The sequence below is a fragment of the Protopterus annectens genome, chromosome 6.part0 (genome assembly GCF_019279795.1).
Source record: "Protopterus annectens isolate FY-2018-M chromosome 6.part0, PAN1.0, whole genome shotgun sequence".
In the NCBI taxonomy this organism is placed as follows: Eukaryota; Metazoa; Chordata; order Ceratodontiformes; family Protopteridae; genus Protopterus; species Protopterus annectens.
The window spans coordinates 186,420,501-186,444,045 of record NC_056737.1 but is presented as its reverse complement, the minus strand read 5'-3'; the positions used below and the strand labels follow the sequence as shown (position 1 = coordinate 186,444,045).

The 23,545-nt window shown below is 39.6% G+C and overlaps 1 protein-coding gene across 1 annotated transcript in view; it reads left to right on the top strand.

Moving 5' to 3' along the window:
* LOC122803798 overlaps positions 1 to 23,545 on the top strand; it is a 287,432-nt gene that overhangs the window by 53,659 nt on the left and 210,228 nt on the right. The window contains exons 3-4 of the mRNA XM_044073483.1: positions 12,869 to 12,974; positions 14,685 to 14,804. Coding sequence (XP_043929418.1) covers positions 12,869 to 12,974; positions 14,685 to 14,804 — 226 coding nt within the window. The remainder of the gene's footprint in view (positions 1 to 12,868; positions 12,975 to 14,684; positions 14,805 to 23,545) is intronic.

The following is a 23,545-nucleotide window of genomic DNA, read 5'->3' as shown; positions in this document are numbered from 1 at the left end:
TAAGGGCCCTAAGGGCTCTTGTAATGTCAGCAATCTTGGCCCATGAGACAGCACATTATCGCTCTACTTTTCCACAGCTTTGTGAGTGGAATCTGTGCATCTACTTATGGTGTTCACAACCACTAGTACATTTATATTTGTGTTTGATGAATGTTTGGATGTAATTGGTCTAGGAGGTGCCATTTCCTGGCGAGTCCTGGTAGTGTTTTGCTAAACTGTGTTGCAGTGCTTCGTAGACAGTGGGCCTTGCACCTAATGTACCCTTGCAGCTTCCACAATGTTCTTTTTTCAGTGCCTCCATGTAGGAGAGTTGTATATGATAATGATGCTCATGGGGTACATTTGCTTGTGAAAGTGTGGAATCAAATTTGGAATCTCTCACAAACAGACCCTGATTAGTTAAGTAAAATATCATTATTCTCATTGAAATGCAGGCAAGTTTTACATTACCTGAGAATACCAAGCACTATAAAATGTGGCAACAAAGGGTGGAATTGCTGGCACACCTTTCATTTTTGACCAAAGGTGTGAGGTGTGTTGGAGGAGGATAAGAGAATATACAAGTGTTTCTATGTTATTTATTTGATTAAATAAAATCAGTAGATTATGCAAGTAGTTTGCTCTGGACCAACTCTGCGATTTCATACAGACATGCAGAGTTGAGCAGCAGAACATACTTGCAACTAACTGGATGAAGTGCCTATGTCTGAATACAGCATTGTGCTTTGCAGAGCACCACCCGACACTGTAAGTCAAAGATCCACTAAGGAAGCAGCTACAGCCATTAATGGCTGCTACACTCGAACTGCAGTAAATTACTCCCTGCAACTGAATAAGTCTCAAATTTACACCCTGACTAGAAAACTAACTTTAAAGTAAAAAAGAAAATAAATGCAGAAAGTGTGAAAAAGATAGATTGGAATGTTAGGAGAGAGAGTTTTTTAGTAGCATGGGGATGCAGGCTAATGAACCATAAAGAGAAAATACTCTGTGCAACTAAGTGAAGGATCCATTAAACACAGAAGCAATTTTAACTGAAACTAAAATATTAAAGTGCAAAATCACAGGCGAAACACTGATTTAACTAGAAGAGAATACAAACAGATTTAGAAAAGGTCAAATGACTGTTCTAACAAAAATTGATTTTAGTCGCATATACATGAAAAGTTCTAACATCAAATAAATAAAGCAAAAAAAGTATCAAAAAACACCAAAATGATTGCAGGTGTGATACTACATACTTCCCTGTTTTAATAGGAGACCCTTGAGGTTGAAATATGCCAGAAACTGTTCACTTAGCACGTGGTTTAGCTTGCTCTCCAGGAGTCTTGGAAAACTATGATGGGGAAATTGCTACAAGCAACATTAAGCTGGGGGGAGATAAAGTGGAAGAATTAATAAGAAAGCCATTAGAACTGTATTTAATAATGTCTGCCCCCTCCCCCAGAAACAGTAGTACATTATTCCCTGCCACTGAATAACCAATATCCCTCAGCAAGTTGTTACACCTTGACTAGAAAATTGTGTGCTTTTAAAGTAAAAAAATAAATGCAAAAGTGTGTAAAGCTACAGGAAAATAGTATTAGCAGTATGGAGATTCACAGTGTTTTCCCTTGATGATTTTTGTAGATATTGTAACAAAATAGAGAATCAATTGCACAAGTAGCTAGGGTCTAATGAGCATGTGCCATATAAGCTATTTTTAACTGAAACTAAATTGGGGGGAAAGTGCAAAATTACAACCAGTTAGTACAGTTTGGGTTGGTAACCAGCTTGATTTTTTTTTTTTTTTACCTCAAAAGTATTGATGGAACTTCTTTAGCTTCAAAATTTTTGAAACAATGCTTCCTTCTCATTTTAAGACTAAATCCTGTTAGTAGGAAAACTGATTCTTTGGGATATTTCATCTCTTCGTTATAATATGTTCAATCACTGCTCTTCTGCCAAAGGATGATGGAACTTCTTTAGCTTCAAAATTTTTGAAACAATGCTTCCTTCTCATTTTAAGACTAAATCCTGTTAGTAGGAAAACTGATTCTTTGGGATATTTCATCTCTTCGTTATAATATGTTCAATCACTGCTCTTCTGCCAAAGGATGAGGTGATGCAAGTGAAACTGGTAAGTTTCTTGGATCATGATATAGTGATACTACTTACAGGCCAGCATTTCTTTATTTTCAGAAACCAGTTGGCTCAAGTTTTTTTCCCACAGTGCTATGAAACCTTTATCTTTCAGCAAACTATATACTGACAGAATGTCTGACAATTTACTGAATGTAATTATCCTGAAAAATAATATTAGTGGGGGAAAGAACAAATATCACCTAAAGTAGAAATATTTCTCTCTTAAACATAGTGAATAGCAACAATGTGTTTAGGGTTAGGGATAAGGGTCATTGTTGGCATTATGGTTAAGGTTATAGATGGGCTTAGTGCTAGTATAAGTAAATCTGCTGAAAGGGGACTTCACCCCTGCATTATTCTTACAGTTAACAAAGGGGTTAGTATATTTAAGTATCATAAAGCATCTCACTCTGTCACTCACGCACTCTCTATCTCTCTATCCATTATTATACAAGTTGCTGAATTCCTCCCTTCTCTTAAACCTCACTCCTCATCTTCCTCCTCTCTAACACTATTCTGCAGGGTCTATATCAAAATTTTATGATGAAAATAGTGAAGCCCAGAACATCGAAATCTTATCTAGGGCAAGATTTCAGTGGGCCATTCCATGGCTTCGCTATTTCCTCCACTGTGGTGTGAGAGTTATGGACCTTGGGGTTAGGGTGCGGGTTAAGGTTAGTGGATGGTTAGTAATGTATGTGGAGTTTAGTGTGGGGCTGGGTTTTGTAACTGTATGTGTGGTTTATTTATTTTTGGTGTGCTTATGTTGTGTGTGTTTCTCAGAACAGCAAATTTTTTCCCTGGGAAAGAATTTGCTATTCTGAGCGTTCGATGTTTTCAATATTTGAAATTTCAGGTTTGAACATATGGTTGGTGTTTTGACATTTTGGAATTTCAAATATGATATAGACCCTATTCTGCATGTGTTCCCATAATTTAGTCTTTCTCCTCCTCCTCCCTCACCCATTAGGGGTTGCCACAGCGGATCATCTGTTTCCATTTCTTCCTGTCCTCTGCATCTTTCTCACACCCAACCACCTGCAGGTCCTCTCACCACATCCATAAACCTTAACTTAGGCATTCCTCTTTTCCTCTTACCTGGCAGCTTCATCCTTGGCATCCTTTTCCCAGTATACCCAACATCCTTCTTCAGCACACGTCCAAACCAATGTAATCTCGTCTCTCTGGCTTTGTCTCCAAACCGCTGGCCCTCTAATATACTGATTCCTAATCCTGTCCACCCTGGTAACACCCAATGCAAATCTTAACATCTTTAACTCTGCCACATCCAGCTCTGACTCCTGCCTTTTTGTAAATGCCATGGTCTCCAACCCATATAACATAGCTGGTCTCACTTCCCTCTTGTAGACCTTCACTTCACTCTTACTGGTACTCATCTGTCACAAATCACTCCTGACACACTCTCTCTCCACCCACTCCATCCTGCCTGTACTCTCTTCTTCACCTCTCTTCCACACTCGCCATTACTCTGAACTATTGATCCCGAGTATTTAAACTCATCCACCTTCGCCATCTCTACTCCCTGCATCCTAACCATTCCTCTATCCTCCCTCTCATTCACACACACATATTCTGTCTTAGTCCTGCTGACCTTCATTCCTTTCTTCTCTGGACTCCAGAGTCTCCTCAACCTGCTCCCTCCTCTCACTACAGATCACAATGTCCTCTGCAAACATCATAGTCCACGGGGACTCCTGTCTGATCTTGTCCATCACCTTTGCAACTAAGAAGGGGCTCAGAGCTGATCCTTGATGTAATCCCACCTCCACCTTAAATGCATCTGTCAGTCCCACCACAGACCTCACCACTGTCACACTACCCTTGTGCATATCCTGTACCACTCTTGCATACTTCCCTGCCACTCCCGACTTCCTCCTACAATACCACAACTCCCTCTCTAAGTCCACAAAGACACAATGCAACCCCTTCTGACCTTCTCTGTACTTCTCCAACACTCTCAGAGCAAGGATCCTTCTTCCAATTTTCTCTGTCTCATAATATTCAATACTTTGAATACAGTTTGTTTAAACTTTAATTTTCATTGTTTAGTAACTGCTTTTTGTCAGCCAACTGAATTAAATTTAAGGCCTTACTATGAATAGGCGATTCGGGTCCTGTGTCCTAGCCCAAAATCATATCCTTAGTCACAACTATTTACTCGCCCAATATTTCTGACTGAGTACTTTCTGTAGGGAATTTTTAAAATTTGCCAATTAACTCCATTCCCAAAACATATTTTCAAAGTTCTGTCTTGCCCATCACACCTCCAACATTTGTTCTCTACCCGAGGAAAATAATTCTTAGAAATCTGCTTGTAGTATAAAAATACCCGTGCAAACACTTCCAAGCAAAAATCCTAAACCTTCTGGATTTTGTTGTATACTTGAGGGGTACATATATTTTCGCATTGTCGTGTAAATTGTTTTCCAGTCTCCCTTCCCAGTCTTTTTAACCTTGTCTGATTGATGCTTATCATGCAATCTTTTATATACCTTACTAAGATTCATTTTTAACCGCAGCTTCTGTCCTAGGTTCAACAAATACACACCAGAGTAAGTCTTTCACTTAAGATTCTTCTATTCCTTTCTCTTTGCCTACACTCCTATCAATTACTGGTAGGAAAGACCATCTCTACCATCTCTAGCCTGAAGTACAAATGTGTTTGTTGTGGTTTTTTTTTAGCCTCCTCCTACTCTTACCTTTCCCATTTCTAGCTATTTGCTCCCAATGCCAGGTTTCAGCAGTAAATTGCCCCCTCTTGCCTATTTTCTGTACCTTTTACTTAGATCATCCCTACTGGTGCAATCTCCTTCCACCATTATTGTGTTGGCTTGGTTCTTGAAATACTTTCTGCTACTTTATGAATATAATCCTGTATGTTGGTGGTGGCTCCCATTAAGAATCTCTATCCAAAATCCCACTCTATTTCTTGAACTTCTACTCTGGTTCATTTCCATTTTGTATTATAACTTTCTGCTTGTGTTTTACATATCTGAGCCTTGACTATGTAGCTCTGTGCTAATCAGGTAATCCTAGATTACCTTGTTCTTTTGGAAGGATCAATTTACCCCACTTAACTCTTGCCCTCTTCCCCTCCCAGATAAAGTCCTTAAAATCTTTATTAATTATTCTCCACAACTTCTCTGGTTGATAACATTATGCCTGACTAGTATATAAAATTAAAGGGACTAAAATGTTTTCACTGCATGTATGTTGCTATCCATATCCACAAAAGGGATCTTGACAAAAACTGAGAAATTGGATTATCTTTCTAGTTTCTTCCCACATATTCTTTGTGGCCATAACAAAAGCCTTTTAACAGTATTGCTAAGTACTTCATCTTGTGTCCCCCATCAATATGGGTATTGCTGAACCAGTTTGTGTGTGGGTACATTAATTTTGTCTAAAAGTTGGAAACCATTTCAAAATATTCCACAACACTGAGCTGTCCTTTTTTAGATTTCTGGGGTACAAAATAACATCTGCAAATAAATCCAACTTATCTTAATTACCATGCCAATTATATCCTTGAATTTCGGAGTCCCTTATTTTCTTTGCTAATTGCTCTACATATAAATAAAGGGGAAAAAGAAGAACCCTTCCACTTTAATTCTTGCCTCCAATCCTTCCTATATCCCCCTAATTAACCTTGATATATCAAGTAAATGCTTCCATTCCCCTACTCCTAAAATCCCAGTTAACTCTATGGAATACTTTCTTGTCATCAAGAGCCATCAGTGGCTTTATTAGATTCTTGTTGCACTGTATCATTATCTATTAATGTTGTCATTTGTTTGCCTGTCCTCCACAAAAGTACATTGGTCAATAGCTATCAATTTTTGTAACACCTTTGCCATTCTTTTAGCTACTATATAAACATGAACACCTGTAGTCCTAATTTAAAATGGGTTTGTATGAAGCTGGGTCTGATGTGTCTTTATCATTCTTAGTTAATACAGCCATCACGTCTTTCTTCCAAGGTATTGGTGCTTTCCCCTGCGTAACAAAACACCAAGTACAACAGCCAACCTTGCATCATACCCTTGTCAACCTGAAGCCGGTCTGAAACATGCCAAATTGGGCAAGAATATGACTGTTGGGAGTGTCTCTCTTGCTGTATATCAGCACCAAAAAGGAGACCTACTCGATTTTCTTTGCAGAGAAAGGCTTTCATAATCTTCCAGATCTTGATCACTTTTTCCCTCCTAAATTCCACATGAATGCTATCTGTTCCTGAAGACTTTCCTGCAGAATAATATATATCACTGTGTTTATCTCCTCTCCTCCTAGCTTTTACCTATTTAGATATTTCAGCTTCATTTTCCTCTAACCTTGGGATAATCCAAGTCTTCCATAAATATTTTCTTTTGTGCTCTTTCTTGAGTTCCACATTTCTCTGCTTTATACAAATTTTCCTAAAGTTTCTGAAACGTCTCTAAAACATCTAAAGATTACCAAGAACCAGAATTTTAAAAACGCAAGTGATTATTTGAGATAAAGAAAAAAAAAAATCAGTGATTAGATGCTTATAGTAATCTACAGCAACATGGTCAAAAACATGATGGGAGATTTAAGTGATCATTGGGGCTTGTATGAAACATTGTTCCCGATTCATGGAAATATGTCACAATGAAAATTTGTTCTAAAAGGGAGGGCTATATTTGGACTCGTACTGGCAATATTGTTCACGTTTAAATGTCCAGATTTTTGCAGAATGTCCAGATGTTTGCCTCGTATTTTTTGGTCTATTCCTCAGTTTTGGTTTTCTGGCAAATGCATGTTAAAATAAATCTCGTTAACTCTAGAAACTTTCTAAGTTTTATAAGAGCAGTATTTAAAATCTGTCCCTAGTTTTGGGCCTTTGTCCCCCCATTTTGTCACACTTTGTCTGGAGCTCTGGAGACTGATTTGAAGAAGTCAATCAGGTTCAGGAGACAAGACTGGCCCTTCATGAACCCAAACTGGGTGGAGTCCAGTGTTTGAAGGTTGCCAATGTCTTTGTTTATAAGTTCCATGATAATGCGTTCCATGCCCTTGCAGATCAGGCTCGTCAGACTGATAGGATGGTAGTTCCTGGGATCCAAGATGGATCCTCCCCCTTGTGGAGTGGGATAACTGTAGCTGTGCGCCACTCAGTGGGCACAAAGCCTGAGGTGAGGCTATGATTAAACATGAGGTGCCAGTTCATTTTGTAGTTCATGTAGTACACAGCCTGGGATGTCATCTGGCTCCATGGATGCTGTATTTTTAGCTTTGGAGAGTACTGTTTCTACCTGTGTGGCCATGATTACTGGAATTTGGCAATCTTTTGGTATTGAGATGGGCTCTTTAGGGGGCGAGAGGGGGGTGAAGTTGGCACTAAATCGAGCTGCCAGGATATTGCCAATATCCTTGGGATCAGTATATTTAATGCCATTCTGTTGTAGCTCAGAGCAGATCTGAGCATTGCCATTTAGGTTCTTGACATAACTATAGAATGCCTTGTGGTTGTCTTTGGAATCTTTGGCAATTTTATTTTCGTAACTAGCTTTTGAGGATTTTATGAGGGATCTCCGCTTCTTATCCTTGTTTTCCTGCCTCTCAACTAGTTTAGACCAGTATACAGGCTTTGCTGTATTCTGGGCTGTGGTGTGTTGTCCATTGCCTTACTTGGATAGAAGGAAGTTTCTTTGCTCACCAGGGGGAGAGGGAAGCCTTGAGCAGCCTATCTGTCCCTGAATGAGTGACCTCAGCACAAGAGCTTGTAGTAATTGGTTGTTTTGGACCATTTCTAGCTCTTTTGAAGTTCCCTGTTTAAAAATCCGCATTTGCACAGCTTTGCGTAGTGCCGGTTAAACTTTTCCTGGCTCCGCCAAGCCTGCTCTTCAAATTTTCCCTTAAGAATGCTCTAACCTTATAATAATCAGTCTAATCACTTTATTATAAGCCTAGCACTTGTTCTCAAAACCTCTTTTCTAAGTAAGCACTCACTAACTAAAGTAAGCACTACATCCACCTACCTTCCCTGTGAGTACCCACTTCCCTTAAAGGCACAGCACTCTCTTATAATATTCTAGCATGTCGAGTGGTAGATTACTAGCATCCTCTCCAGTTCAGCTGGTTAATTTGGGAATCTTGAGACAATGCTACAATTGTCTCATGTACACAGACAACCCTCTCCTCCTCCCAACAAACACAAATACATGTGAGAGATGCAACTATATAGCCAAACTGGAGGCTGAACTCTCTCAACTCAGGACTGGCAAGACCAGACAGGAGGAGAAGGTAACCACAGAGAGACACCACCTCAAAACATAACACATGCAACACATACTTCAGTAAATCAGTGTGTCAAACAATCACAGCCCTTAAGGCCAAACACCATGCCTGATACACTAGTAATAGGTGACTCTATAGTCAGACACACTGACGTTCTGCTTACCAGGCTGAACAAGGAGAGGGTAATGGTGAACTGCTTATCAGGAGCTAGGATCCGCCACATAACACACGCACTCAGGTCACTCCAAAGCAAGTACAAATATGACTCCGTCATTGTCCATGCCGGCATGAATGACCTGAGACGTACCTCCCTGGACTAAGTGAAAAGAGACATAGAGGAGCTCTCTGATTTATGTAGCCCAGGCTGGTATGACCCAGAGCAGCATCTTGCCCTCACCAAGAATGATGCCACAATACAAAGACGACAAGATCAGCTTTAATAATTGGCTCAAATACTGGTGTCATTCTAGGGGATCCAATGTCCGTCTGCTTGGGATGACATGCTGGACAAGCCACACTGCTTCACAAGGGACGGCTTGCATCGGTCACCACTGGGCTTCCGGATATTGGCTAAGGCTCTTGCCTCCCCCATAGTTCCTTTTTTAGGCAAGGCTCAAAAGACAAACCCACCTCCTTAGAAAACAAAAATGGAAAAAAATTAAGGGTAATGCTGCTCAACGCCAGAAGTCTAAATCTCAAGATGCAGGCCCTCGAAGCACTCCTCGGTATGGAGAACATCAATGTCTGTGCAGTAACTGAAACCTGGTTCAAGGCTCCTGAGAGCACCCCAGCGCTACCAGGCTATACCTCGTATCATGCTTTTTGGCCCCAAAACTCGGGCCAAACCAAAAAGGGAGGGGGAGTGTCCATATTCATCAAGGACTCCCACACCTCCAGGTTAGTGGCAACACATGAAGCATCAGACCATCCAGGTGCAACTAACCGTAGGCAAAACTGCTATACAACTGGTGGCATGTTAGACCACCCTCCCAATCTCAGGAACCCCACTCAGCCTCCCTGAAGACATTGGAGGATATGAATGTCTCACCAAACACCATCATATTGGGAGACTTCAACTACCCTAACATAGACTGGGTGCATTATTCTAGCCCAAACACCCTAGCCCAAAGGTTCCTGGAATTCATAAATTCAAATGTAATGGAACAGCTAGTCACTTCTCCCACAAGGGGAGATAATATACTAGACCTGATCATCACAAACATGGGGACAAAGTGCTCCACACCGGAAGTATACCCCTCACTAGTGAGATCTGACCACAAACTAATCACCCTGGATATACATATCCCACATCCACCCCCAACACAAAAGACTACAGTGAAAAACTTCTCAAAAGCCGACTTTACACTTCTTAAAACTGAGATGGTATCCTTTAAGCCCACTGGGCCAGTGGAAACCACATCCCACAAAGCAGAATCTTTCACAAATGCTTTCTACGGACATCTCCAAGAATGCATGGATTATGCAATCCCAAATAAAACCAAGACCCTCTCAACCAATGGCAGGCGTCCTGTCTGGTGGACCCCAGCCATAAACAAATTGTATAACAAAAGAAGGAAGCTACTGCACGACAGAGCAAAATCCCGAAGGCATCTCTGATCAGCACTAGTAGAAAGCTACATTCTCTCATAAAAACATCCAAGGCCAACTCTGAGAGAGAAATCGCTATGGACACTAAAGATAACCACAAGGCCACCTTCAGCTATGTTAGAAACCTGGGTAGAAACCCTCAGATATGTTCAGAGTTAGTTCACATGACAAAAAATACACTGAACCCACAGATATTGCCAACATTCTGGCAGACAGGTTCAGTGCAAATTTCTCCCCTTCCTCACCCCCAAAAGAAGAAATACTTATCCCAGCTGAATGTAACCTCCCTGTCATCTCAGATGTCCAGGTGAGAACTGCCCTCAGCAAAACTAAAAACACAGCATCAATGGGACCTGATGGTATCCCGGGTTCCGTGCTACGTGAACTCCAAGAGGAGCTAAACCCGCACATAAAAATGCTATTTAATCTTAGCCTTACTACAGGATATGTACCTGAACACTGGCGTACAGCAACAGTAGTCCCACTCCACAAAGGAGGCACCTCTACAGAACCTGGTAACTACCGCCCCATAAGCTTAACCAGCCTGGTCTGCAAAGCTATGGAAAGAATCCTTATGGAACTCATAAACAGAGACACTGGGGACTTGCAGACACTTGATCCCACCCAGTTTGACTTTGTAAAGGGCAGATCCTGCCTTTTGAACCTGGTTGACTTTTTTGAAACCGTCACTAGAGCCACTGACGAGGGCAAAGCAGTCCATACAGCCTACCTGGACTTGGCTAAAGCTTTCGACACAATGCCCCACTCTGGCATCATAGACAAGCTCAACAGCTTAAATGTAAATCCATATGTCACAAGATGGGTGGCAAACTGGCTAAAGGATAGAACCCATAAAGTCAAAATCGCTGGAGCCATGTCTGACTCAAAGCCAGTCACAAGTGGTGTCCCACAGGGCTCTGTCCTGGGACCCCTCTTGTTCGGCATTTATTTCTCAGATGTGAAAGCAAACATGGGAGGGTTGTGGCTGACAAAGTTTGCAGATGACTGCAAACTAGGTGCCATAGTTGATACACCAGCTGACATGTACATCCTACAGAAAGGCCTCACTGAAACGGACAACTGGTGCCGGAGTCATGGCCCTAAATGCCAAAAAATGTATAGTCATCCCCTTTGGGAAAAACAAAGTACCCACAAATTATCACATAGACAGTAACCCAGTTAGTACGGTAAAAGTAATCCGAGACCTGGGGACCCATGTCAATAGTGACCTCTCATTTGACACCCACGTTGCCAAAGTGGTTAGAAAGACTTTCTACCTTGCCCACCTTATGAAGGGATTCACATCCAGATCAAAGGAGGTCATTGTACCCCTATACTCCTCCCTTATCAGGCCCATGATTGAGTACAATGCCCCTTTTGGTATGTACCATACCCAGCACTTGCAACAGCTAGAGAGACCCCAAAAGTACCTCACCAAGAGGATCAAGGGTCTCCAACATATGTCATATGCTGCCGGACTAAAGAAACTCCATCTCTATTCAGTAGCATACTGCCTGCTCAGAGGTGATCTGTGCGTGACGTACAAGGCCATGTCCAATCGGGAATTGTTGGACATGCTCCACCTCAAAAAATCCAAATCCATCAGAACCACGAGAACTAAAGATTTAAACCTCAGCACAAATATGAATAGGACATGCTGGAGGGACAGATTCATAACCCAGAGGCTTCCCATACTCTGGAACAGAATCCCAGTTCATGTTAGGCAGAGCCCCTCACTGACTCTCTTCAAGAGAAATCTTGACTAGCGGATGGGAGGTCTTAGGTTTACCCCAGGGGTCCTCTGTGTCACTACTAGACAGAGGCACAGTAAACTAATTCTATTATGTAAGGGGGTCTTCAGTGTGTCACTACTAGAGAGGCACAGTATTCTAAATCTATTCTGTACACTTTTGTACCATTACATGGGGTGGCAAAAGCCACATCACTATGGCTAGGCTTATAAATGCCCCAGGGCAGATAGCCTAGTACCAAACTATGAAACTATGGTAAGGGAGTTTTTTGCATCCTGGAATTTTCCTCTCTTCTGCAAATGTTTCTTCCTTCTGTTGTATAGTTTGTTTATAACAGGGGACCACCAGATTAGCTTCCTTTTTTGGAGGAGAGTATCTTGGTTCTGTTTGGGATGGCACGATTCATGCACGAGTAGATGTGCTCATACTGTGTCTTAGTGTAGGATTCAACAGTCAAACTTTCAGATCCCATGTGCATGGGTTAACGAAAGCATTTTGATTTGGCAGTTGGCTTGGAGGGTTACCTCTAACACCTATGCGGTGTGAGATGTTGTACCTCCTACAGCCTGGACACACCCTTGCATTCCAATCCTTGCTCTTTCTATTTCTACCCATTATAAGCTGGTAAGTCACTTAAAAGTTATACCAAAGAAAGGTCTAGATGCCATAGGAAGCTACTGGTGTTAACTGGAAGTATACAAAAAGTGCTATAGGCTTGAATGAGTTCAGAAGCTGTTAATGAGCTGTTTCTTGTGGTCCAGTGATGCAAGCTTTGATTCTCTGCCTCCATTGCCTAATGGGTGGAGTCCAAAAAAGGTTCACGGAGATCTGTGCTCTACCCCAACAACAAATGCATGCTACATTTTATTTTATTTGTATGTAAATGCTTAAGTACAGATGGCCAATATGCTATGAGAATTTCTGCAGCATAGTTTTTTTTTTTTAATGAAAAACCTAGGGATGTTCAGATACTTGTGCTTTGGATCATACCAGATATATTGAAAAATCTGTAATCATGTAAAACCCAAAATGTACGATTTTTTTATTCTTGAGTAGAGGATTGGAAAATGTGACCCTTTTTCCTGTTGTATTTTTACTTCCCACAGATGTCTGGTATGGGATGGAGAATGGAGAGTAGATATTCTTTTGGCAGTGCTAAAACAGGCTGAGCAAGGTGTTCAGGCTCAGCTAGTACTTACAGCCTCTGGGCAGGTAAGTAAACCTTTACATATAGGAGGGGCAGTTGAAAGTATTGCCTGTATAAATGTGGCTTTGTCAATCACTATACAAGATTTGTTTACCATTTTTGTAGACTATCCCTGCCATTTCTGTCTTGCTTATAATTTATCCATTTGCATTGGTTAACTTGTGTTGCTGGGCCACATCCATTTTACATTAATTGTTCCCACTCAACCTTCAAGCATTAAACCTGGCACTGGCCTATAAAGACCATAGCAGAGGGTATAAAGACCATAGCAGAGGGTCAGAAAGAGGAGTCGTTATTTTTCACAACTGAAAGCCTTTTATACTAGATACTATTTAGTTAGTGAAAGTGAATCATTGCTATGTACCCATAAACTGGTCTGACTTTATGAAAAACTTCATAAATCCTAAGAGATTCAAGGTTAAACTTGAGGGGCAAAAATTGTACCACATTTCTATATCTATATATATTTTCTATATCCCAGCAGTTAAGAGGTATGGTACCTACTGTCACTACTGGTGTTACATGTTGAATTTAATTTCTTCATAAGTATGATCTGTGGGGGTGTGCCTTTGGTTTTGAGGGAACAATGGATAGAAGTTGTAAACATTTGAGCAGTTCATTTATCTGCAACTTCAGAATTATTATATTGTTTCCTGCAGTAGCATGCTGTAGACAGAAGGAATAATTTTCTTTACTGGCCTTTGACCTTTTTCAATAGTTGTGATTGTGAGACATTTTTTATTTTATTTTAGTGGTTTGAGTAGTTATGACTCTTGGTCCCAGTAAAATGTTAAAACGCATAGGTACATCATTCTTTTATCTCTGGTGGTAATCCCCCCCCCCCCCCCCTGTGCATTGGAGATGGCAAGTTTGCATTAGAGTAGCCACTGTAGATCTATTGCAAAGGTCTACTATATTTAATGCTGGGTGAGTTTGGGACCTTGTGTTGCAGAAGTACTCTTCTAAGCTAATTTGAATGCCAAGTCAATGCTAAGAGTAGACCTATGGCGCAATAAATATCCACAATGGGTATAGTTGTCTTCGAGATCCAATGTGTAATGTAACCCAAGCTAGTACAAGAACGTAAAAAGTAAGGACACATTTGTACTTGGGCTGTTTGCTGCTCTACTGAATTATAACCGAACATTTAGTGGGCTGAACATGGTGTTACATGTTTCAGGAATGATGTCATCTGTTGTGCTTTCATTAGTTTCTTTATGGTGTGCTGTGTCTTGTGTTATTTACACTTGTCCAGTTGGAGACTCTCAGTAAACAAGATCCCATATTCGGCAGAGACCTGGGAGAAAAGGTCCGGAGAGTACAAATTACAAATGTAGATCAAAATCATTCATAAGGAAATATTACAATTGTAAGAGAAGAACATAAATGGCAAATGTATAAAAAAATATATATAAGGTAAACACATTTGACTAACATTAAGAAACTGTATCTGCCAGCTGCTGTATAATCATTTGTATTCCAAATAATGTTCTAAGTTTAACAGGTTGGATCAGTGTATATATAATATAATTTTTTGAGAGAGAGAGCTAGAGATTGCATGCTGGTAATTTATTGTAAGTTGATTTATCTTTTTCCTCTGTATTGTCATTTGTTTTTTGGATGCCTGAGAATTTCATGTTTTAAGCTTGTTTCCATGGTAAGAAAACTACTGCAGTCACTGAAACTAAATCATTTATTTTATTTTTTTCAATTAGGACAAGAAGGTTGGCTTTACTAGCACTCCTTCCAAGAACTGCTTTTGGGCTGAACCGATGAAACTGCCTCTGCATGTCGACAACATTTCTCCACTGCTTCCTTCAGATACAATTTCAGAGGTACATGACAAAACGTTAAAAACTCGGTAGAACTGCTTTACCTGCATCTGACTTGGACAGAAGTTTTGTGTGATTGTCAGGCATTAAAGTGTCTGTGCTATTGTATAATTTATGTGCTGAGCACCATGGTCAAATGCAAATAGTCTAAGGTCAGCATAGTAACAACATGGTGACTGACCATTATTTAATGGTATTAAAAACTTTGGCTTTACCCAATAATAATTTGAAAACCTTCAGTTTTATATTGAATTTTTTCCATGTATTTTTATTTTTTGACCTATCAGTAGCTAAGGTGTGCTTGAAAAAAGGCTGTTGGGGTCTAACTCACCTGCCTAAAAAGAAAAAAAAAATGCAATAGCTTGATGCAGTTTAAACTCCATCAATCGTCTATAAGGAATTTGTTGGCTTATTGGATGTGAACAATATATCACAGCAATGAGCACAAAATGAGTCTTCATAAATGTAGAAGAATAAGACCGAAATACAAGTCCTCCTGGTGCTGCAGTGTCAGAAAAATAAGAAGGTGGCTACGTTTTGTGGTAGAGCTGAGGTCTTCTGTATTTGTCTGCTGGCATTAGGTTAAACTTGGTTACAATGTTCATTACTTTCAGGTCACAGTAATATTGAAAGATGCCAGTGATGACAAAGGGCAAGCACTTGACTTTCTTTTATTGCCAGTGGCATGACAGAAAGATGTTGGTACTTCTGTCTTGCCACAGATCAGTGATCAGAATGAGCCCATCATTTTCCTCTGTACCCTCCCAGTACAGGCTCCTCATTTGTTTTACCACTGTTTTGTACAGGCTACACCACCTCTTCTGTACTATTCCATCTGATACAGACCCACCTCCTCCACTATACTCCTCCATCTGGTACAAGCTGTACCCCCTTCCCTCTGTACTCCTCCATCCTTTAGAGTTTCTACTCCATCCTCTACTCCCACTTCCAGTAAAGGTTTACTTCTTTTTCTGTACTCCTCCATTTGGTTACGCCCACACCCCTCCACTGTACTCCTCTATCCAGTACAGGTTCTGCCCCCTTCTCCACTATACCCCTCCAGCCGATACAGGCTCTGCCCCCTACATTCCTCCATCCTGTAGAGGTTCTATCCCATCCACTGTACTCCTCCATCCATTCAGGCTTTACATCCTCCTTCTCTATACTCCTGAATTTGGTAGAGGCTCCACCGGCTCCTATACCCCAGTATAGGTCCATCTCCTCTGTATTTGTCCAACTGGTATAGGCTCCACCTTCTTTGTAATCCTCCATCCGTTACAGGCTTCACCTCCTCTGCACACCCCCTCCCATGCAGACTCCAGTACTAAACTGCAGTAGGCTCCCAATTTGGCAATACCCAGTTCCCATAAGTGAAGCTTAATATGTTTCTCCACTTCTACCCACTACAGGTTCTTCAGGCTCGTTTATAGTAGTATTGACCCGATTTAATAGTATCTTTAGCTTCCCTAGTCGTATTCGTGCGTTCAGTCCATCAGCACAAAGTGCATAAAATGGAGAAAATTATCATCCTCTCTCCCAAACAAACAGGACATAATTTTCCCTTACCCCACCTGAGCCTTTTCTCTCCTGCATACCTACCACAATATAGTCCCCTGATCCATAACTGGTACCTAGAGTTGCAGGATTCTCATCTTCTCCATATCTGGTATTTATCTAAGCACCTTTCTTGAAGTATGGAACAATAGAAGTGCTCTGCATTGAAAGAAATATTGATCATGTTTAGTATATGGCTGCCAGGCTTTCAGAACATTAATGGATCATGACCTAATGAACAGCTAGATTGCATTGGTAGGGCTACAATAAGACAGAAATGCATAAAATCGAGTAATTCAATCACTAAGCAAAGTCTGCTTCTAAGCAAGAATCCAGCTTAACTGGAGCTACTAGCTTAAAATCAACAGGTTAAGCATAAGAGATTTGATTCTGCTACTGCATTATTTTTTGTTCTGCAAATGTGCACTTATGTGCTGTGTAGTCATGGTGTTGCATCATAAAATACTTGTTTTATATTTCATTTTCAGTCTTGTGTACTACTAGAGGTTCATTTGCAGTAAACTTGTGCCTTTTGTTTGTTCTATGATTGAAGGCTGGGTGACTGTTCCCTTGTAGCCATTTTACTTTACAAATTGGCTTTTTTGAGCAAGCGTGCCATTTTTCAGATTTTCTCACAATGTTTTCATAGGAAATGGTGGAATACTTTAATTACTGTTCTATTATGAACCTAAATCAACACAGACTTTGCTGCATGATTGCAAAGTCCTTCATTCCCACTAGAGGCAAGCAAGCTATTGGCCTCCCTTGTTTCCCCTGTGATAAAATAAGCTTGTTGAACCAGTTAATATGTGATGGACAGGGGCTATGGGCTTGAACACCCACACAGCTGCCATCAGTATTAAAATTGTAGTGGGACCAGCTGTCTGGGGTTAGATTCTCACAACTAGTATCTAGTATTATATAAATAGAAATTGGCCCTGCGAGTATACTGTAAATATATACTGCCGTATTGGGTAATAGCAAACGCATACCACATTTAGCTAAGCAGCACACTGCACAGTTACAGATTATGTCTATAATTTTCTTTGTGTTTGTCTACTGGGGTAGAGCAGTGATCAGAATGACCAACTGAAATTTAAACCTGGGTTACCCAAAATGGCAGCAATATGCTGCTCAGTAACCTAAGTGATGCAAATAGTTTTCAATAAAGTAAAACATGCATGTAGTCATTGAATATCAAGTACATATTTACGTAAAAAAGAATAGATTGATGGGATAGTGGTTTGCAAAAGAAGTTGATAAAAGGAACCGAGGGAGATAGGAGTCTGATGATATCATGCATACAGTGTAGTATGCACTCTGTGCAAACTAAGTAATAGGAAATGCATGAATGACCAAAATATTAAAGTTGAAGTTGGCCAGTGTGTGTGTTATGTCCATCAGTTGAGCCATGAAGAGCAAGTAATCTGAGAATTGCCATGGCTTGAGGAATATAATTTGAAATAGGTGACCCTTCTGTTCAAATACCTTCTGAGTTTGCTTCTGAGGTTTTAACAAGTTTCATTACAAGAGGGGAGATTGTATCTTAGAGCAGCAGCTTGAATCTTGGTCTGGTAATCATTTAGCATTAGCTAGAGTGAGACTGTGATCATTCTGGGTGGACTTTAGGATAGATTAGCAAAATTTTGTTTAAGGTCTAAAGACGAGTTAAGTTTTGACTGAGGGGAATGCAGATAGGGGAGATCCTATTCAAGTTGGCAAGAAGGAATACCATTGCTTATAGCTTCTCTATTGGAAATAGAGGAGAGTTGATAAATGTTATTGGCTGCAAAACAGTAGGTAGTTGACACTGGCTCTTGGATTTCCAGTGTGGTGGTGGAAATTTATGGGATTGGTCTAGAGTACAATACTCCATTTGCTAACCAGGTAGGCCCACTGGACATGGTCACTTTACAGGGTTGGCCCAGGGCTTGCTCATTGTAACACAGTATGCCAATAAGGGTTGAGGGAATTGAATCCTGTATCACAGGAACTACAGCTCTCAGCCTTAACCCACTGTGCCAACTGCCAGCTCAAGTACCTGAATAATTTGGTGATTTCTATGGTAGTATAGGGATCGGAGGACTATTTAATCTTTTTTGGGTGCTAGCAACAATAGCTAAAAACAAATGGTAGCAGCTGACTCAGAACAATCTCCCCTTCCAATGACTAACAAGACAGTTTGGCACATGGTTAAAATTTAAGTCCCTACGTCAAGCATTTAAGTCAAATAAAATTATTTTCTTTGAGTTAATACCTTGCCTTTCCACATAAATATGCAAATGCTTTATTTTTAATTTATTCTACAAAACTTTTACCATTCAGAAAATACAGAAGAAATATCTCTAAATGAAATGAAGGATAAAAATCCAGAAACAGTAATGGTGTAGTAAGTCTGAAATGGAAACTTAGAATCCTTATAAATAGCATAACTTTAGCTCATTTTCCAAGGGGATTCCCTGTCGAAGCATTTAGCTTCTGTTTTTTTGGTTAGTCCTTGAAGTAGCTGCCATTCCTTATATTTGTAAGTCTCAAATAGGTTTTACTGCATCTTTTGAAATTTAGAAGATGCTTCTCCTGTTTACACAGTTCCATAGTTCTGGGAGGGCAGTCTTGCTGCCAAAATAAAAAAATCATGATGTGACCTAGCCAGAATCTTAAAATGGCAGCTTTTGCAAAGAGTTAGACTTGAACTGAAGTGATTTGTACAGTAAAGAGGCAGACTCAGGATTATTTTTAACTGCTATCTATTAACTTCTGCAGTGACAAATGTTCTATACCATTCTACATATTATAATTTTGCTGAAAAGTCGAATCCCATGTAATTCTTTTTACTGATGACTAGCTCCTGATTAAATCTATAGTTTATAAAAATGGAAGACAACAAAGTAATTTACTGTCCACACAGCAACTTCTTTTGAGACGTTCAACTGTGTACCCTGCTTAGAGTCTCTCTCTCTAATAGACTCTATCCAGTGTTCCTCTGAAAGGTTCATTGCTTTGCTATGCTTCTTTCACTTTATGACCATGGACGCAGAAGATGGCAGTGATGGATTCAGCTTTGGTGCATTGATGACACTTGCTTCCTCACAACACATTGTCTGGAGGCTGGACTGTCCAAGGGTGCTGCCATTGGTCATATGGGACTATTTGTCTGTGTTAACCAGGTAAATAGGCTGGTATGTTACACTTCTCATCAACTTCCCTAGACATGAGGCAAAGACACTATATAAGCAACAGAAAAATTTGTTTAAATTACATACAGAAGAAATAAAAGCAGTACTTTCTACCACTTTTTCATAAATGTGAATTTGAATTGCATATAGAAGGAATATGAATAACAGAAAATGATTCCAATTGCACAGGATTTTTAAATATGTAACTGACAAAAGTGGTGGTAAATTTATGGAAAGTTAAGTGGGATGAAAAGTGAAGCAGTAGTAAGTTAGGTTAGTACAAGATAACACTCAAATTAGTGGTAAGGTATTAGGAAGGAATTTTTTGGTATGGGGACAGGACTAGGCTAGAAGGGTAAGGATTTTGTGAAAGGAAGTAAGTATTGAGATTGAGGAGGGAAGAATATAGGGTTAAGCAATATGAAGAGTAGGTGTAAGAAAGTTAAGATATAGGTGTAGAAGAAGAGATGCAATGTATAGGGGTGATCACCAATTAGTATAAAATGCAACACTTTGATAGGTAGAAAGTTAGTAGCTGATGCTTGATTGCATTACTCTGAATCTCTGAAACGTGCATTTATTCTGTTGTAGATCGATTTTATTTTCTTGTAAAGGTCTATTTCTTTAAGGCAGATTGTTTCAAGTTCCAGGTGCAAGTTTTTTGAAAGAATATTTTTAGATGAGGTTAATGTAAAGGGAGGTCTGCAGTTTTAATGAAGTTAAGCTCTTATAAGAATTCCATAAGTTTTTAATGTGTTGTCCATTTGCACTAGTTCTTTGGGATGTTTTCTGAAGCAAATTAAAAAAAATCTTCCCCTTTTGCTATCAGTCTCATTCACAAGTATATGGCACAACTGACCAACTACTTCCCCATGCAGAGTGGAGGTAATTTAATTTGGTGATAGCAGAGTACTCCGTGAAACACCATTTATTTCTTTACATCTCATCTCATGGTTCTGGAATTTTGCACTTATTCTATGTAATTTAACCCTTCTGCAGTGAGTGTTGTATGAATCCCTGTCGTACAGGCACAATAATTAAGCTTCCTGTATGTTTATTGACGGTTTATAACCATTCAGCTTTTGTTTCCCCAGTTTTGGAGATTCTGGACTTCTTCAGGTGAACTGTTATTTACTAGAACTCTTGAGTTCTTAGTATTTGCTTTACAGTCAAGCAAAGCAGCTTTTGATTTTATTCCAGGAAAAATGCGTGCAGTCTGAAATTAAATGGAAGCTTAATTTCTTTATGTTGTAATTCAGCTTAAATTGATAGGTATGGACCATGTAAAAAATCATGAATCAAATCTGATGCTAATTCTAACAGTCCATTCCATACCTCTCAACTTCTTGGGTAAAAAAATCTGGACAAAGCTTAAAATAATGGGGACAAAGGCTCAAAAATAGGGAGGTAATTTTAAATAATACTGGGTGAATGGACGTTCCTTCGTTGAAGGTTGTGCGTTAGACCCGGCAAGCCAGCACGTAAAACTCTACTGCCAATCATTAGCGGACCGGAGTTCCGCTGTGGCGACCCCTAACCGGGAAAGTCGAAAGACGCAAACTCTTATAATCTTAGAAAGTTGCCACATCTTATGAAAGATATAAAGTCTGACATCCAAATGTATTCCATTATTTAGTGGTTTCAGTCATCAGTGATTTGTCGGAAAACTACAAGTTTTATGAGGAAATGACCAAAAATATGAGGCAAAAATCTGGAGAGTTGAAAAAAATGGTCCCTTCACTTTTCACCCTACTTATTGTTTGGTTTTTGACTTTGTACATTGAAGTCCTGATTTTGCTGCTTTTATGATCATGTGAAGGATTAAAATATGATCCAGTTTTTGTACTACATTATATTAAAACTGCATTTTTAATTCTAGTGTTCTATTTTAATAACTCTATCATTCACTTACAAACTGAAAAAGATATTTTACATTTTAAATTATCTTCTCTGTTTTTACTTCTAAAACACTGAAATATTAACTAAAATTCTATCCAATATTTATGATGCTCTTGTATTTTGTCTCTGCATTTTTTTATTGGCCATTTTTCTGTGCCTAATTTAAATGGTAACTCATTGCTGACACTACACGTTATGACTATTTGGTAACTACACAAACCTGTTTGGTTACTCATGTAGTTTTTGTGAGATTTGGTTATGGTTTTCCGCGCCCCCCCATCCCCCTGATGTCTTCATACTTTGGAGATTTGGCATTGCAACCTTTTAAGGGTTATATTTTTATGGGTTTGATTTCACTTATAAGATGTATCCTATTGCTGTGTTGGTGTCTCAGATGACATAAAAACTCACTTAGTAGTCCTTCATCTTTTAGGCCTCATTTCCATAATCTGACCCTTGGTCAGTATCTGTCGAGAAACCCTTTCTCCCAGGCTAGGACTGTCTTCTGGAGGGAGGTACCAGGAATGGAGACTTATCACTAAATTTGGCTGCTAGAAGATGGATTAGACCTTTGTGCTACAGTGGGAGTTTTGAATGCCAAGGTGACTCCTAGCAGTCTGTCCCATCAATCGCCCAATTCCTCCTCTTTAGTGGTCTGTTGCACATACTGCCTGACTCCTCCCCTCGGCAGTAGGTCCCATGCATCCCTGTAGGGAGGACTGCAGTGCTATACCACATACTCTACACATGTTTACAGCACATGCTGCTTGATGGTTGTAACAGTGTAATTTTTCCTTATTAACCAGTTTATGAAGCGTTTACTGTTTTCATTTTAAATGCAACAGTGTATTTTGAGTGGTGTGGAATTAAAAGTTCAGTGATAATCTCTCCTTCTTAATTGTTCCCCTCTTGTTTGGGGGGGGGGGGGTTCATGATTATTAATGGAACGCAGGGGGGTTCATGATTATTAATGGAACGCCATTTGTCTGGCAGACAAAACAAATACAAAAATTGTTGAAAGGCACCTTGTGTGAACACCCTCCAGGTGCACCCCCATGCATCCTCCATTCCCCTAATTTATTTATACCAACTTTGCAGTCATACAACAGTGGAAAAATAGCAATGCCATATGTTCCCTGAAAACAGCTTTCAGCAATTAATGCACTTGTGCTTTTGTCAGCTGGAGAGGGTTTTTGTTACTGAATGTCCATAAAGGTATTACTGAAATAGGGAGCAAGTTTAAGCAATTTGATAGTTTTTTGACCATCTAAATTCTTGTTTATGGAGCTATTGTGGGGTAATGAGCTGCCTAAATGGGTAATACTGAATGTTGTGTAAATATTTTACTATAAAAAAACAAAAGAAAAATCTAGCAAGGCTAGACTTTTCACTGTATGATTCCTTAAACTTCTTACGAGGAATCTTTTTGTTTTTACTGACTTGTTTTTTTCTATGACCTTTTTACTCATTCTTTTAGTTTAGAAATTTTATTATATGAAAGCAACCTATAAGGTTTCCATAGTAAAGGTGTTTGAATAGTGGGAAGCCCTATGATTCTTGGTTATGGTGCATCATTGAACAGTGTCCCTTAAGGATGATGATTTTGTTTCCTTTAGCTAAATAAAACGATTTGTTGAACAGAGGAGTTGGTCCTTATGATCATGTGACCTGTCACTTTTGTTGAGAAGCACAAGATGCAAAGATTAGACTATCAAGATTGCCTTTTACCTTTTGTTCTTTAATCACTATTAATGTTGTCAATTTGTTGAAGACCTGGAGTTTTGAGTGAAGCTGGTAGGGAATTTCATATGGATGACATATGTGTTGGGTCAAAATCTGTGATACTGTATATTATAAGGAAAATTCTAGAATTAGCATGAATAAAATGACTGAGCTATTGCTGCAACCAGTGGAGCTACCTTCATGTCTACTCAGTGGAGCTACCTTCATGTCTACTCACAAGAACCAAGAAACAAACTGGAAAAATATTAACCCAGAAAAAAGTCCTCAAACAATCAAGTGCACACACAAGTCCTGGGAACATATATCAAGCAGAAACTTGCTATACCAAATAATTCTTTGAAAAATGTTCTCCTTGAGCAAGTCTTGTAGAAT